The sequence below is a fragment of the Hermetia illucens genome, chromosome 4 (genome assembly GCF_905115235.1).
Source record: "Hermetia illucens chromosome 4, iHerIll2.2.curated.20191125, whole genome shotgun sequence".
In the NCBI taxonomy this organism is placed as follows: Eukaryota; Metazoa; Arthropoda; class Insecta; order Diptera; family Stratiomyidae; genus Hermetia; species Hermetia illucens.
The window spans coordinates 29,214,128-29,228,728 of NC_051852.1; the positions used below are offsets into that span (position 1 = coordinate 29,214,128).

At 50.1% G+C, this 14,601-nt stretch overlaps 1 protein-coding gene and 1 non-coding gene across 3 annotated transcripts in view; one reads left to right on the forward strand and one right to left on the reverse strand.

Moving 5' to 3' along the window:
* Positions 1–6,604: 6,604 nt before the first annotated feature.
* Positions 6,605–6,676, reverse strand: Trnaq-uug. The gene has a single exon. It is a non-coding gene; the product is annotated as a tRNA-Gln (tRNA).
* A 593-nt stretch (positions 6,677–7,269) lies between these two features.
* LOC119653408 (mitogen-activated protein kinase kinase kinase 11) overlaps positions 7,270–14,601 on the forward strand; it is a 55,172-nt gene continuing 47,840 nt past the window's right edge. For both annotated transcript variants that reach the window (XM_038057973.1, XM_038057974.1), the window contains exons 1-2: positions 7,270–8,159; positions 8,228–8,735. In XM_038057973.1, the coding sequence (XP_037913901.1) occupies positions 7,812–8,159; positions 8,228–8,735 (856 nt within the window). In that variant the 5' untranslated portion in view covers positions 7,270–7,811. The remainder of the gene's footprint in view (positions 8,160–8,227; positions 8,736–14,601) is intronic.

Genomic DNA, 14,601 nt, shown 5'->3' on the forward strand with positions numbered 1-14,601 from the left:
CGACTTGTGATGTGCACAAAGCTGGTCTAAGTGAAACCATGCGGACGGCACACAGTAGAAAGGAGATGCAAGAAAGCGGAATCTTTGCCAGAAGTTGAAGATAAACTGGTAGCCCCTGTGAGACCTAACATAGAGTGGACACTGAAGACCCTTCGGTCAGCGGAACTGCGCACAAAAAGTGAAAACTAACACATCTGTGATGAACAACACCGTGATCTGCTTCGCGCTAGAGCCAGCTTCCACGCTTTCTGCGGTACCCACGACCAGTGCGCCAGCAAGTGATTAAATCAACGAAAGAAATTTCAACGAAGTTGGTCCCTTCCATATCAATACTAACACGAAAGCGAGAAGGAAGAAGACGTATGCCCAAGCAGCAGCCCCGCTTCCGACCGCTCCGCTAAGATTGGTAAAATACCGAAAGGACAATTTACCATCATGTGGGAATGCCTGTGAAAGAAATGTCAGCTCAATTTCAGCATATAGACACGGTGCTGACCAGGATAAAATACCTCGAATATTGGAAAACAAACCGTCGAAGGATAGCAGGGAATACTTCTACTACTAAATTCATACCCAACCAATTCTGATTTTCTCCCTGTCAAGAAGCTTTCTCGCGTATTCCTCTGCAATTCGGACATTGATTGCCTCCGGACATTGGTGGTTGATGGCCCCTTCCACCTCTCGTCAAGGACCTCTCAGGGGTCGTTACGATACGGGTGTGACGTCCCCGAGGTGCCTGAGTGAGTAGTTCTGACCCCCTAGCTAGCAGTATATATACCTGCGTCCTAGGTAGTAGCCTCGAGAAAGCTTCTCGGTGAAGAACGAACCGCGAATGACCGGTACACGTCGGGACACACTGGGAGCCGTCGACAACTCTCTGTCGGCGTCGACGGAGTGATGTGAGGGTAGCTCTGCCAAGGTGGTAGTTGTGACGTGTATCAGGAGCAAGCCCCTTCGGGACCCTGGTCGGGTAGTGTGCATTGAACCGGTGTTAATAGACCGCGATGCCCCGAGCGGGCGCTGATCCGTCCGTGAATTCCAGGATCAGCTAAACGTAGGTCAGGCCTCAGAGAACTGGGGTAGGGGCTGTTTCCCCAAGGATACACCCGTTCCTGACCATTGTGGCCCGCTCCCTTGCACACGATGCGCTGGTTTCTTTTTCATGGAGAATAAACATAAATTAACAAAAAAATCGACGAAACAACAGGGAAGGAGGAAGAACTGAGTGTGTTTGGGCGGAGCACAAAAATGCGTCATTCACCGCAGCGATCAGCGAAAGAGGTAGCGAGGGCTGACATATCCGATGTGATACCGAGGCGACCAAACAAAGAGGAAGCCTTATCAAGTGGCGCGACTGACTGTGCGGATATGGCAACTCCAATACCTTGTAGTACCCCGGTTCCAGAAGTAAGCTCAGTCAGAATCGCTAGTCTTGAGCAGATGGATTCGGACACAAACCGAGTGGAAGTGAAATCGACGTCCTCGCTAGAGCCGAAAAAGAAAAGCTCATCAGAAAATGCGCAGCAGTGGTGAAGCGTATGCGGTCGGCAACGTTCCCCCAGAGGAATGTCAGCAAAGGCGTGAAAAACGGGCTGATGGAACTGGAGGAACTATTCGACCGCATCTCCTTCTATAGGCGAACGTGGAGAGAAGCGGAAGACGATTGGAGAGCAGAAACAGCCGCACTCCCCGCTGAGAACGCTGCTTGCCTCAAACGGACCGCAGATAGCCCACTGCAAAGCGAACTAGGGAAAAAGCGGAAAGAGGACGACATACCCGAAGGCGACTTTATCGAAGTAGTTTCCAGGGCCCAAAAAAAGAAGGCCAGGAAAGGAAAAAAAGAAACAACTGACTCTGCCGCCAGAGACAGATCTGTCCAAAGGCAAGGAGGCTGCCAATCAAAAGCCAGGAGCAGAAAAGACGAGGAAGCGAAGAAGGACTAGACCGTCGGCTCTGCTCATCAAGCCGACGGAAGGCAAGGCATTTGCGGAAGTCCTTAGTGAAATCCGCTACAGAATTAAACCCGAAGTCAACGGAGCAGAGGTGTTTTCTATACGGAAAACGGGGAGTGGCGGAGTTCTCGTCGAACTGGGCCCAAAGATGACCAACAAGAATACATTCTGCAAAGGGGCTATTGGGGGAGAAGGCTCTTATTTCCAGCCTAGAGCCCATGTGCTCTCTAGAAATCCGGAATCTTGACTGCCTCACAGAAAAGGTCAAAGTAGAGGAGGCGCTAAAGCGTGAATGTCCAGAGGTAACCAATGCCCGGGTAGGTATCACCTCTGTAAATGCTCGAGGCTAAGAACTCGCCGTAGTGGAAGTCCCCGAGCAATATGCGAGGAAACTCCTTAGCAGCGGGAAAATCAAAATGGGATGGGTAGTGTGCAGGGTGCGAATGCGGATAGTCCCCACCAAGTGCTATCGGTGTCTAGACTATGGACACACGTCAGCAGTTTGCAAGGGTCCGGACAGGAGGACTGCATGCCGGAGATGCGACCAAGTGGGTCATCAAGCGAAGACCTGCAATGAAAGCGAGAGTTGCGTTTCCTGCAGGGATCGTGGCGCGTCTGGTGAGAGCGTCGCACACACTGCCGGCTCTGGACGGTGTCCTATCTTCTTCGCTAGGGTGTGAACGGCATGATGCGCATTTTACACTCACCAGTTGCTAGCACAATTCGCTGCGGAAGTAAATGCTGATCTAATGCTGATTAGCGAGCAGTACCGAAACAAGGACCCGTCCTCATGGCATCTCGACTTAGTGGGCACCGCTGCCATTTGGGTTCGGGACGATATTCAACTTTGTGTTCACGCCGAAGGTTGGGGAAGGGGTTGTCTGGATCCGGTGTTTGGGGATAACGTTTTCTAGCGTTTACCTGACGCCGAATGAGGCGATGCCGGACTTTCGGCGCCGGCTTGATGCTCAGGAGGACACTGTTTCGAGCATGGAGGGACGAATCCTGGTAGGCACTGATTTTAATGCCAGGGCCCTTGAATGGGGCATGCGTCAGTGAGATTCCAAAGGGAAATGGATTCTGGAAATGGCGGCGAGAACCGGGCTCGTAGTTTTAAACACCGGATCCACACCAACGTTTCGGCGCCCAGGCTGTGAAGGAAGCATTCCTGGCATCACTTTTGCGTCGGAATGTCTGGCATCATCGGTGGACGGGTGGCGAGTCCTAGAAGGCTTCTCGGCAAGTGATCACCAGTACATCGCGTTCGAAGTGGTTGACGCTACTTGCCGGCGAGCACCAACACGACACTCCCTCTGCCTGTGGAATGTCGCGAGGGGGAACATCGGGAAGTGCGTCGAAGCTCTTGGAACAGGCAGGACTGCGCTGGAGGGCGCTCCGGGGGTGGTAGTGTCGCAGCTGACATCATCGTAAATTCAGTGATGAACCTAATAACGACGGCGTATGAGGCTTCCATGCCCCGGAAGGGCCCCAGCCGCGACAAGCCTTCTATGGACTGGTGGACGGCAGAAATTGCCAACTTACGGAGGGAGTGTCATAAGCTCCGCCGTTTGGCACAACGTTTGCACGCCAACGAGGAGGCCTGTGCCATAAAGGCACAATATAAATCTGCAAAAAGGAGACTCCGCAGCGCTATAAATAAAACCAAAGCTCGCGGCTGACAGAACCTTGTTAACGAGGTGAATGAGGATCCGTGGGGACTTGGCTATAAGCTTATCATCAAGAAATCGGGGCTCTGCGGAGGCCCTGCATACTAAGTACCGACCAGATGGACCGCATTGTGCGGGCATTGTTCCCCAGACACCCTGTACGGGTTGATGTAAACAGCACGGAAAGCATCGAGGATTGCTCCCTTTTCACAATGAGAGAGCTCGAAGACGCGATTCTCACTATAAAAAACAAGAAGGCGCCAGACCCTGATGGCATCTCGGCGGAAGTTTACAAAGCGGTGTTCCGTCAACGACCAGAATTGCTGCCTGAAGGAGGGCATTTTTCCTTGTCGCTGGAAAGTGGCCAGACTCGCGCTGATCAGTAAGGGTAAAGGAGACCCGGAGCTCCCGTCTGCATACCGACCGCTGTGTATGCTTGACACGACCGGAAAAATGACCAAGAGAAGCTCATCAGGAGTAGACTCGCTGAAGCGATCCGCGCTACCGAGGACTTATCTGCAAGGAAGTTCCGGTTCAGAACAGGGAGATCTACAGTGGATGCTGTTATGGAGGTCGTAGGTGCGGTTAATCGAGCCAAGGTACACAGCCGCCATGTCAAAAATTCCTTCAATTCCGTAAGATGGACAGATATGCTCGGCACACTAGAAAACTCATTTCACGTGCCAAGCTATCTCTAGCGGTTATGCAGACGACGTTGCGGCACTTGTTGCTGGACGCACTGTTGAACAGACGCAAAGCAGACTTGGCATATTGATGCAACGGGTAAGCGGATGGATGACTGCTCACGGTTTCAGCCTTGCGCTGGAAAAAACCGAAGTAGTCATCTTGACCAGAAGGAGAATCCCGACCCTGCGTCTCATATCGATCGGCCAGTTGACTATAGCGTCAAAACTTGTGGTTAAATACTTTGGTTTAATGCTCGACTCGAAGATGAGCTGCTTCGAGCAAATCAAATGTCGGGGGCCATATATCAACTAGGAGACGTCTCCTTGTGGGAGCAACGCTGTCGGTTCTGCTCTATGGTGCGGAGGTGTGGGATGATGCCCTTGACAAGGAGGTGCATCGTAAACGCCTCGCTCAAGTGCAGAGGCGGGGAACTTTGCGAGTGGTGCCTGCTTGTCGCACCGTCTCCGAACCGGCTGTGATGGTGATCGCGGGAGTGATCCCCGTTGCCCTCTTTGCCAAGGAGCGCAAAGCTGTCTATCGTCGTAAGGGTGAAAACTTAAGAGAGGTGGTTGCCCGTGAAGAACATCAACGCACCCTTACCGAGTGGCAACTTTCTTCGCAAAATGAGCCAAGGGGTAGATGGACTACGCGGCTCATCGACAAATTAGACCCATGGTTGAACAGAACGCACGGTGAGTTTGATTATTTCCTTACCCAACTTCTAAGTGGGCATTGATGTTTGCAGTCTTACCTGCACAGGATCTGAAAGGCGCAATCTCCTGATTGTGTGCTCTACGATGGAGTGGCGGATGACACTGAACACACTTCTTGCTCTTGTGAGAAGTGGGACGGTTTTCGTCAGCAGCTTCATGCAGACACAGGGGAGCTCTCTCCAGACATTTTCTGAGAGAAGCTGAAGAGCGGTGGCAGTTGGAATCGTATTGCGCATTATGTTCGGGTTCTTCTTATTGCGAAGAAGATTGAACTCGACCGGCGGAGGGATCGGACGGTAAGGGGTTCCCTGAACTGACAACTCCTTTTCTCCCCTCCCCTCCCGTTGGTGAAGGGGATTCCCTGACTTGAAGGCTCCCAACGCCGAACGAGCGGAAGGGCTAGCCCGAAGTAATGCGTCAAATGGTTCCAGTTTAGTTCTCTGATGGCAGGGAGGTGTTTAGTTGGTAGTCCGACAGCGCGCTGTTGCGGGAGTCCACGTGGGTTCTAGGTTAGAAAAAAAGCTTTCTCTCCCAGTAACCCGTTGACCGCTGCACGGAGCGTACCAATCCTCGGGGTTAATTCGACCAGAACTCCAGCACCCTTCGTTTTAAGAATGGAAGACACTTCCGTCCTGCTATCTTCGGGTTTAATCCTATAACGGATTTCGCTGAGGAATTCCGCAAAGGCATTGTCTTCCGTCGGCTTAATAATCAGATCTGGCGGTCTAATCTTCCTTCGTCTCCAAACCTTTCCTTTTGATGCTGCATCCTTCATGTCCACCTTAATTTTAGGCAGAGTGTTATCTGATGGCGCGGCGTGTTGTTACCTCTTGTCTATCTTCGTCTTCTTCTTTGAACTGTGGAGAGTACCTAGGTGAAGTCTCATTCAGATGCTCCTTCCTCCTTTTGTTTTTCCCCAGTTCGCTGCTTCATGCATTTCTTGATAAGCCTTTCCTCTTCGGCAAGAATAGTCGACAGCACTCCCACTTGGCTTCTATTCTCCTCATTTATATTTTCAAGGAAGGAAGTGCAAGGAAGCGGGCTGCAATGTCAAGAACGGGTATACCTTCGGTGAAGAAAGCCCCTTCCCCAAGTACCTGAGGGCCGACTTACGTTTAACTCATTCCGGAACTCGCTCGAGGCAACGCGGTCTACTATAATAATATCGGTTCAATGCACACTATCCGACTAGGGTCCCGAAGGGACTGGCTCCTGATCCATACCACAACTACCGGCTTGACGGAGCTAGGCTCACAACACCTCATTGACATCGACGTTTCCGGGAACTCCCAGGGCGTCTCGGCGTGTATCGGTCATTGGAAGTTCGCTCTTCATCGAAAAACTTTCTCGGGGCTACTACCTAGGACGCAGGTATTGTCAGCTACGGAGTCAGAATTACTTGCCCACGCAGTTTGGGGATACCAACCCCGCATCGTAAGCGACCCATTAAGAATCTTTGACGACCCCTGAGGAGGTAGTGATTAAGTCATATACGTTTGTACATTGAAAAGGGTATTAAGGATAATTCCTTACAGTAGCATTTACCGTTACTGCATAAAAATTGACCAAGAGGAAAAAAAATTGCAGGTCCCACCGAGATTCGAACTCGGATCGCTGGATTCAAAGTCCAGAGTGCTAACCATTACACCATGGAACCAGCTGAAAGTCGCGTTTCACCTGTTTCCCACAAACAGGTGCCCAGTCAAATCTCATAAATACACGCATTTCCCACAAATCTTTCGCATCAAAATGACAAAAAATTAACCAATGTGGCGTAAATAACTTACTCTTTGACCATTTGCATAGCTTCATCTTCCTCTGAAATATCTTGAATGTATTTTCCATGACAGCTCCTAGAACTGGACTCTATCAAAAGAAAGATTTCCTTCATTAGAATCCGCGAAAACAAAACTCCCTTGTCCACTCGCTCCAAACAATCTAATCAAGCGGAATCTGAGAAAAACAATTCCCTGAAAATCTCAACTTCTTCTAATTTCACGGAAACCTCCTAACCCGTCGTCATGCCACCACAGGTTCCAATCAGAATCACCTAATCTGACAGCTCTTCAATCCACACGCACCCCATCTCCCTCCCACTTGCACTGAAATTCCAACACACAACCATCCCATCCCGCTTGCTCTCGCATCTCCAACACCCGACCAATCGTTCTGTCATCGCCCTCGCCTCCCGTCGCCCATCCCCCTCTCCTAAACACCATCCACGACGACTCCCAACGATTCCATGACATTCAAGTATGGCCGTCGTCGTTCGTGCAAGTTGTGTCGCCCCGTGAAAAAAATCCGCAAATGATGAAAATTCCACGAAAATCGAGCGCAAATCGCAACCCGACCAGTGCACCGTGTCCCAAAACTGCCTGTCGCGTGTGAAAATCGCCTTCAAGTCGGCGCAAATGAACAGTTTTCCAGTGAATTTCGCGAAAATTCCGTCATGTTTTGAGTGTCGTCGTCGATGTCGTTGTCATCGTTGCTGCCGTCGCCGTCGTCGTCGTTTGCCTCGAATCGCCGCCGTCGCAGCCTCGCCATTTCGTAGCGCGCCCCCTGCGAGACATTTCGCATTGGAATTGACAAAAATCGAAGGAGACCCCGTCGCCAGAACGCGAATTGATTTCGCGCGAATTTGCTCGTCTGATTGTTTTGAAAGTGCCAAGTGAGAGTGCCGCGCGCCCTAGTCGCCCAGTCGCCCGCCGGAGGCTGTTCGCCGTCCAGGCCGCGAGCGAGATCTTTGTGCTGCGTGAAGTGTGTCCCGGCGGGTTGTGCCCGGTCCCCGTTGAATGCCGCCGCTGATCCTGCTCAACGAACTGGTGGACGCGAACACGTCGCTGAATGGAATGCAGACGACAGGCTCAGTGTCTCCCGAAACGTCGCCAATTGGAACGCGCGTGCCGTCGTCGCAACAGCCCACGTCCGCCCATCCGTTGGAGATGATCACCAACGCAGTAGGAAGCGACGACTTGTCCCAGGACCCCATCAAGTACCCTCTGTGCACAGCCCTGCACGACTACAAGGCTGCCGGCGAGGATGAGCTGTCACTCAAGATGCGCCAGGTCATCATCATCCTGTCCAAGGACAGCAAGATCTCCGGCGATGAGGGCTGGTGGACGGGGAAGATCGGCGACAAGGTACCGCCCTATCTGCTCACTTCGTCTTCCTTCCGTTCGCTCCTAACTTCCGAAATTGTCCATTCCAGGTTGGCATCTTCCCGTCCAACTTCGTCACGGAGGAGGACCCCATTAACTTAGACTCGGACGACATTAACTCCACCATCGGCAGCATTCAGCCCCGAGAGGTTACCTTCGAGGAGCTCGACATCAAGGAAATCATCGGATTGGGGGGCTTCGGCAAGGTCCACCGCGCCTTCTACGGCAACGAAGAAGTGGCAGTGAAAGCAGCTCGCCAGAGCACCGAAGAAGACATCGAGGTGGTCCGGAAGAATGTCCTGCAGGAGGCGAGACTGTTCTGGTCACTCAAGCACCCCAACATAGTCGCCCTGAGAGGTGTCTGCCTGCAGGCGCCCAAGTTTTGTCTCGTGATGGAATTCGCGCGGGGCGGCTCGCTCAACAAGATCCTAGAGTCGCCGCGCAAAATCCCCCCAGAGGTGCTTGTTGACTGGGCTCTGCAGATCGCCCGGGGCATGAACTATCTGCATAACGACGCGCCGATCTCCATCATCCACCGTGACCTGAAGAGCTCAAACGGTGAGTAGATTCGCCCTTGTTTGCTTCCATTTCCCGCCGGCGGAGCGAAATTTACGTCATTCCGCGAAATGTGCGATCTCCCGATCCAAGCCCCGTGCCGGCCGTGATAAGAGGTAAAACCCAGGCGGCAAGCATACCGCGGCGGTCGCTTATCACTCCGCAGCCCGTGGGTACGCGATTAAGCGCTACCAGCGTTGCGTGCCTGCCACCGCTTCGAGTAATTCGCAATAAAACAACTGTAAGACCTGGAAGCCGCCTCACCTGGCCTCCCGCCTCTCAACCAAGTGGTTTACGCTTCCTTCATAATTTCCGCGCTCGAGACTTTCCCAGGCAGTGCCAAGGACTCTCAAGACCAACAAAAAGACAAAAGCAACTCCAAGATTAGATAAAACGATGATTTCGGATGCAATCACTTATGATAGCGCGGCGGGACCGGGGGGCACAGCCTTTAAATTTTCATGTTTTGTAAGAAGCTAAAAATAGACGCGTCGTGTAATTCGAGTTTTTCACTCTGCACGGCTTGATCGAAAGTGTTTGGGCCATTTACACAATGCTCTTGGCCGTTATCGTTGCGCGATAAGATTCTGGTGACGTCAAGAAGGCGACATGTAGGACAGTTTTGCATTCGGATGATTTCCATTTTCATGCGAATCGCAGATGGGTTTGCATTTCTCTACAGGAAATGGGAATTTTCTACATGAGTTTGATGGGCTTTCATCTGTGGCGTTTGGAGCGGGTTTTGGACGGAGAATTTCTTGGGAAAGAACCTTATTCGTAGGGAATTCATGGAAATGTTGAGGAAGAGAAATGACCATTCAGATTTAGGGAGGAAGCTCTGCCGCAAGGTTTGATTCTTGATGTCTGGATTCGGGGAAATTGGGATAGCGACATGATTCGTATTAATTTTTTCTGGAAATTTGTAAATGGAATTTGAGCCCCCAAGTGAGATTCTCTAATTATAGCGGATTAGGATGAAATTGTTCTCGTTTGGCTATTGTACAACTGCAAGGACTGGTTATCCTGCCACCGACGACATTCCTTCCGTCGCTATTACCACTTGGAATCGCTTCTAATAAAAATCAAGTCGTTTGAAGCTCAATCAAATCTTTTAGTATCAAAGTGGAAGTAGCCTTCTGGAAGGGGGACTTTTCCGAAAGTTCCTCTTCGACTCTGTTTTGTTGATAGAGAGGGTTTTTTTTTTGAGTAACTAAACACCTCCCTGTCATCAGAGAACTAGCCTGGAACCGTTTGACACATTACTTCGGGCTAGCCATCCCGCTCTCCCAGCTTTGGGAGCCTTCAAGTCAAGGGATTCCTTTCACCAACGGGAGGGGAGGGGATGAAAGGGAGTTATTAGTTCAGGGAACCCCTTACCGTCCAAACCCTCCGCCGGCCGAGTTTAATTTTCTTCGCAATAAGAAGAGCCCGAACATAATGCGCAATACGATTCCAGCTCCCAGCGCTCTTCAGCATTTCTCTGACAATGTTGGCTCCCCTGTGTCTGCATAAAGCTGCTGACGAAAACCGTCCCACCTCTCGCAAGAGAAAAAAGTGTGTTCAGCGTCGTTCGCTACTCCACAAAGAACACAAAATCAGGAAATCGCGCTTTCCGATCCTGTGCAGGTAAGACTGAAAACCTCCATGCCCACTTAGAAGTTGGGTAAGGAAGTGACCAAGCTCACCGTGCGTTCTGTTCAACCACGGGTCTAATTTGTCGATGAACCGCGCAGTCCATCTGCTCCTTGGCTCATTTTGCCAAGAAAGTTGCCACTCGGTAAGGGTGCGTTGAAGTTCTTCACGGGCAACCACCTCTCTTGATTTTTCGCCCTTACGACGGTAGATAGCTTTGCGCTCCTTGGCAAGCAGGGCACCGGGGATTACTTCCGCGATCACCATCACAGCCGGTTCGGAGACGGTGCGATAAGCGGACGCCACTCGCAAAGCTCTCCGCCTCTGCACTTGAGCAAGGCGTTTACGATGCACCTCCTTGCCAAGGGCCTCAGCCCATACCTCCGCACCATAGAGCAGAACCGACTGCGTTGCTCCCATAAGGAGATGTGTTCTAGTTGATATAGGGCCCCCAAATTCGCCATTAGCCGACTCAAGGCCGCGACTCCAGCTGTAGCCCTGTCCGCTGCTGCTTTGATTTGCTCGAAGAAGCTTATCTTCGAGTCGAGCATTAAACCAAGGTATTTAACCACAGGTTTTGACTCTATAGTCAATTCGCCGATCGATATGGGACGCAGGGTCGGGATATTCCTTCTGGTCAAGATGACTACTTCGGTTTTTTCCAGCGCAAGGCTGAAACCGTGAGCAGTCATCCATCCGCTTATCCTTCGCATCAATATGCCAAGTCTGCTTTGCGCCTGGTCAACAGTGCGTCCGGCAACAAGTGCCGCAACGTCGTCTGCATAACCAGTCGCGACTCTTCGGGCATATCGAGTCTCACCAGACTGTCGTAGGAAGCGCGCCAGAAGTCCGGCCATAGGATGGATCCCTGTGCTACTCCCGACCTGATTTACATCCTCCTTTGACCGTCGAGCGTCTCATAGAGCAGGGAGCGGTCTTTCAGATAATCCCTCAATATCCGCAAGAGACAGCTTGGCACGTGAAATGAATTTTCTAGTGTGCCGAGCATATCTGTCCATCTTACGGAATTGGAGGCATTTCTGACATCACGCGTTATGAGGAGCACTATCCGTCGAGTTCGGCGGCTGTACGCTTCGGCTCGATGAACTGCATCTACGACCTCCATAACAACATCCACTGTAGATCTCTCTGTTCTGAACCCGAACTGCCTTGGGGATAAGTCCCCGGCAGCGCGGATCGCTCAGCGAGTCTACTCCTGACGAGCTTCTCGAACACTTTTCCGGCCGTGTCAAGCATACACAGCGGTCGGTATGCAGACGGGAGCTATGGGTCTCCTTAACCTCACTGATCAACGCGAGTCTGGTCACTTTCCAGCGATAAGGAAAAATGCCCTCCTTCAAGCAACCGTTGAACACTTCAACAGCAATTCTGGTCGTTGGTGATCAACGCGAGTCTGGTCACTTTCCAGCGACAAGGAAAAATGCCCTCCTTCAAGCAACCGTTGAACACTTCAAGCAGCAATTCTGGTCGTTGGTGGAACACCAGTTTGTAAACTTCCGCCGGGATGCCATCAGGGCCTGGCGCTTTCTTGTTTTTCATTGTGAGAACCGTGTCTTCGAGCTCTCTCATTGTGAAAAGGGAGCAATCCTCGACGCTTTCCGCGCTATTTATATCAACCCGTACAGGGTGTCTGGAGAACAATGCCCGCACAATGCGGTCCATCTGGTCGGTGCTAAGTATGCAGGGCCTCCGCAGAGCCCTGATTTTCCGGGTGACAAGCTTATAGCCAAGTCCCCACGTATCCTCATTCACCTGGTTAACAAGGTTCTGCCAGCCGCGAGCTTTGCTTTTATTTATAGCGCTGCGAAGTCTCCTTTTTGCTGATCTATACTGTACCTTTATGGCACATGCCTCGTCGTTGGCGTGGAAACGACGGAGCTTATGACACTCTGACACTTCCTCCGTAGGTCGGCAATTTCTTCCGTCCACCAGTACAAAGAGGGCTTGTCGCGGCTAGGGTCCCTCCGGGGCATGGAAGCCTCACACGCCGTAGTTATCAGGTTCATCACTGAATTTACCATTCTCGAGCAGTGCGCGAAGTTTATATAAATGGCACGTGCCAGAGTTCTATCTTGTCATCGATATTATTTCTTCTGGTTATCGAAGTCGTTCTTCAAGCTGCCCTGACAAGAGAACGTGGAGGAAGCATGGGTTCTGCAGACCGTTTCACCGAACTGGGTGTTGTCTGATGCATTGTCGCGTGTGCTATATCCGCTTTCGTTGCCTTATCTTAATTTTTAATTGCCATCTGAGGCTGGTCCGTGCTAGTGTTCCTTCTGTGTCGTATCGTCGGAGTACGCTACCCTGATACTATTCCAAACAACGAACTCGATTACCTGTACGCGACGTGACGCGGCAAGACAGCATATTCTCGATCTGCTGTTAGTTATTTGGATCCTTAAACATCAGTTGGCTTTGATGCCTGTCGCTCATATGGTTTCCAGATTTGTTTTTGAAAAGACATATTTCATTGCAATCAACAAAAGAGAAGAATGGTCGATAAATGCCCACGGGTCGTTGGATTGCAGTCCTAATAATATTCACCGTGTCAGTCATGGAAGACGGATTGGGCGCAGGGATGTTCTCGGGAAATCCGATTATGGAACTGGCTCGACCTGTCGGGAAAATGACGACCATATTCCACATGGAGGTATATGGCATTTTATTGACGAAAAGAGAATGATTGCGACAAGAATAGCTAGGTCGCAATATTCGAAATTGTTTCGAGAGTCGAGCAGCGTTATCAGCACCAAATAACACCAGCTGCTATTGAAACTTGCCCATATAAAACATGAAAAATTCCTGGGGTGGGTACCAGGGAACTCGAACCTTGCTGGTAATGAGGAAGCTGACAGATTGGCTCGCTAAAAGCCTAGATCTCCAAATGCACTGTCAAGTCTACTTTGAAGAGGGAAATTATAAGGATTAACGTAGACAAAAGGAGAAATTTGAATTCTTGCCGACAACCGAAAAGCGCCGCTAGAACGGGTTTCTTATGTGTGTTTCACCGTCGCATCCCAGCAGGAAACAGATGCAACCAAAAGATTGATTTTGGATGCATCTACTTATTTGCTCCTGGATGAAGCAAATCACACCTATCGGACTACTCCCTGCAAATGGAGATAGAAGCAATAGCTTCCTGATGCCAGTGCATAATAAACCACTAGCAACGTAGGAAAAATGTTAGTTCTATTTAAGAAACAATACTTCGTTCACTTGCTTCAAAAATGAAACTTATTTATGTTTTTCTATAAAATGCTTAATACTATATAATATAATATTTCCGCTTTCCCAATGAAGTTTATATTCACAACACTGCACTGTTAAACTTAAATCTTTTATTCGTTTTACTGCCCTTGAGTAAGTGGCTTAGATCAGTCAAAAAATTACCAAAAAGGTCATGCACGATAACAGAAACGAAAGAGTAAAAATGCATTTGCGCGTGCATAGCCGTGTGGAAATCTCCTACTTCACTTCCTAGGAGAGCAAACATGGATCAACAACCAAGATTGTTGTGCATGGAGAGAAATTTTGAAGCACCATTCGCTCATTGATCCTATTAAGATCCATTGCCTTTGGTTGCCACTGAGATGTGGCAAGCCATAAACAGCTGTGCAATGTTATGACAGATATTAAAACGTAGGCGCAACCACGTGGCCACATATCAATGCATTGCATCCCACACCCTTCACTAACGCCGGATCTTATAGGCGGAATTTTTCTCGCGCAATTACCGACTGTAGAAGATGCGCAATGATTTTTCTCCACCATAAAATTTCAAACAATGTGCTGGGTGTTGAATATCCTGTATACAATTTTCTTGGCAATCGCATTTATAGTTCTTTTAGTTTTCCTCCACTTGCTCGTTTTATGTCTTTGCAATTGTGGATGAAATTGCAAGCTAGTTCTACCTCAATTTGAGCGTCTCCCCAACGAAGCAACAAATGTTCTCGATCTTCTGGTATGCTACCACATCCGAGAGAGTTCGGGGTATTATTCAATCGAAAGGGACGCTAATACTGTTTCTGGTAACGACCGTCTTGCTTAATATTTTCTGTATTCATTTTAGCACGAGTATGTCGACTGAGGCTATCCTCCTGCCACACAAAATGTTCTTCACCAGGCGTGGTTCTAGGAATATTACGGCCCTTAAAGTCTTCAGCCTTTAAAACCCAACTCACTTGATTTCGTCTGCGAGTTTGCAAGACGACGTGTA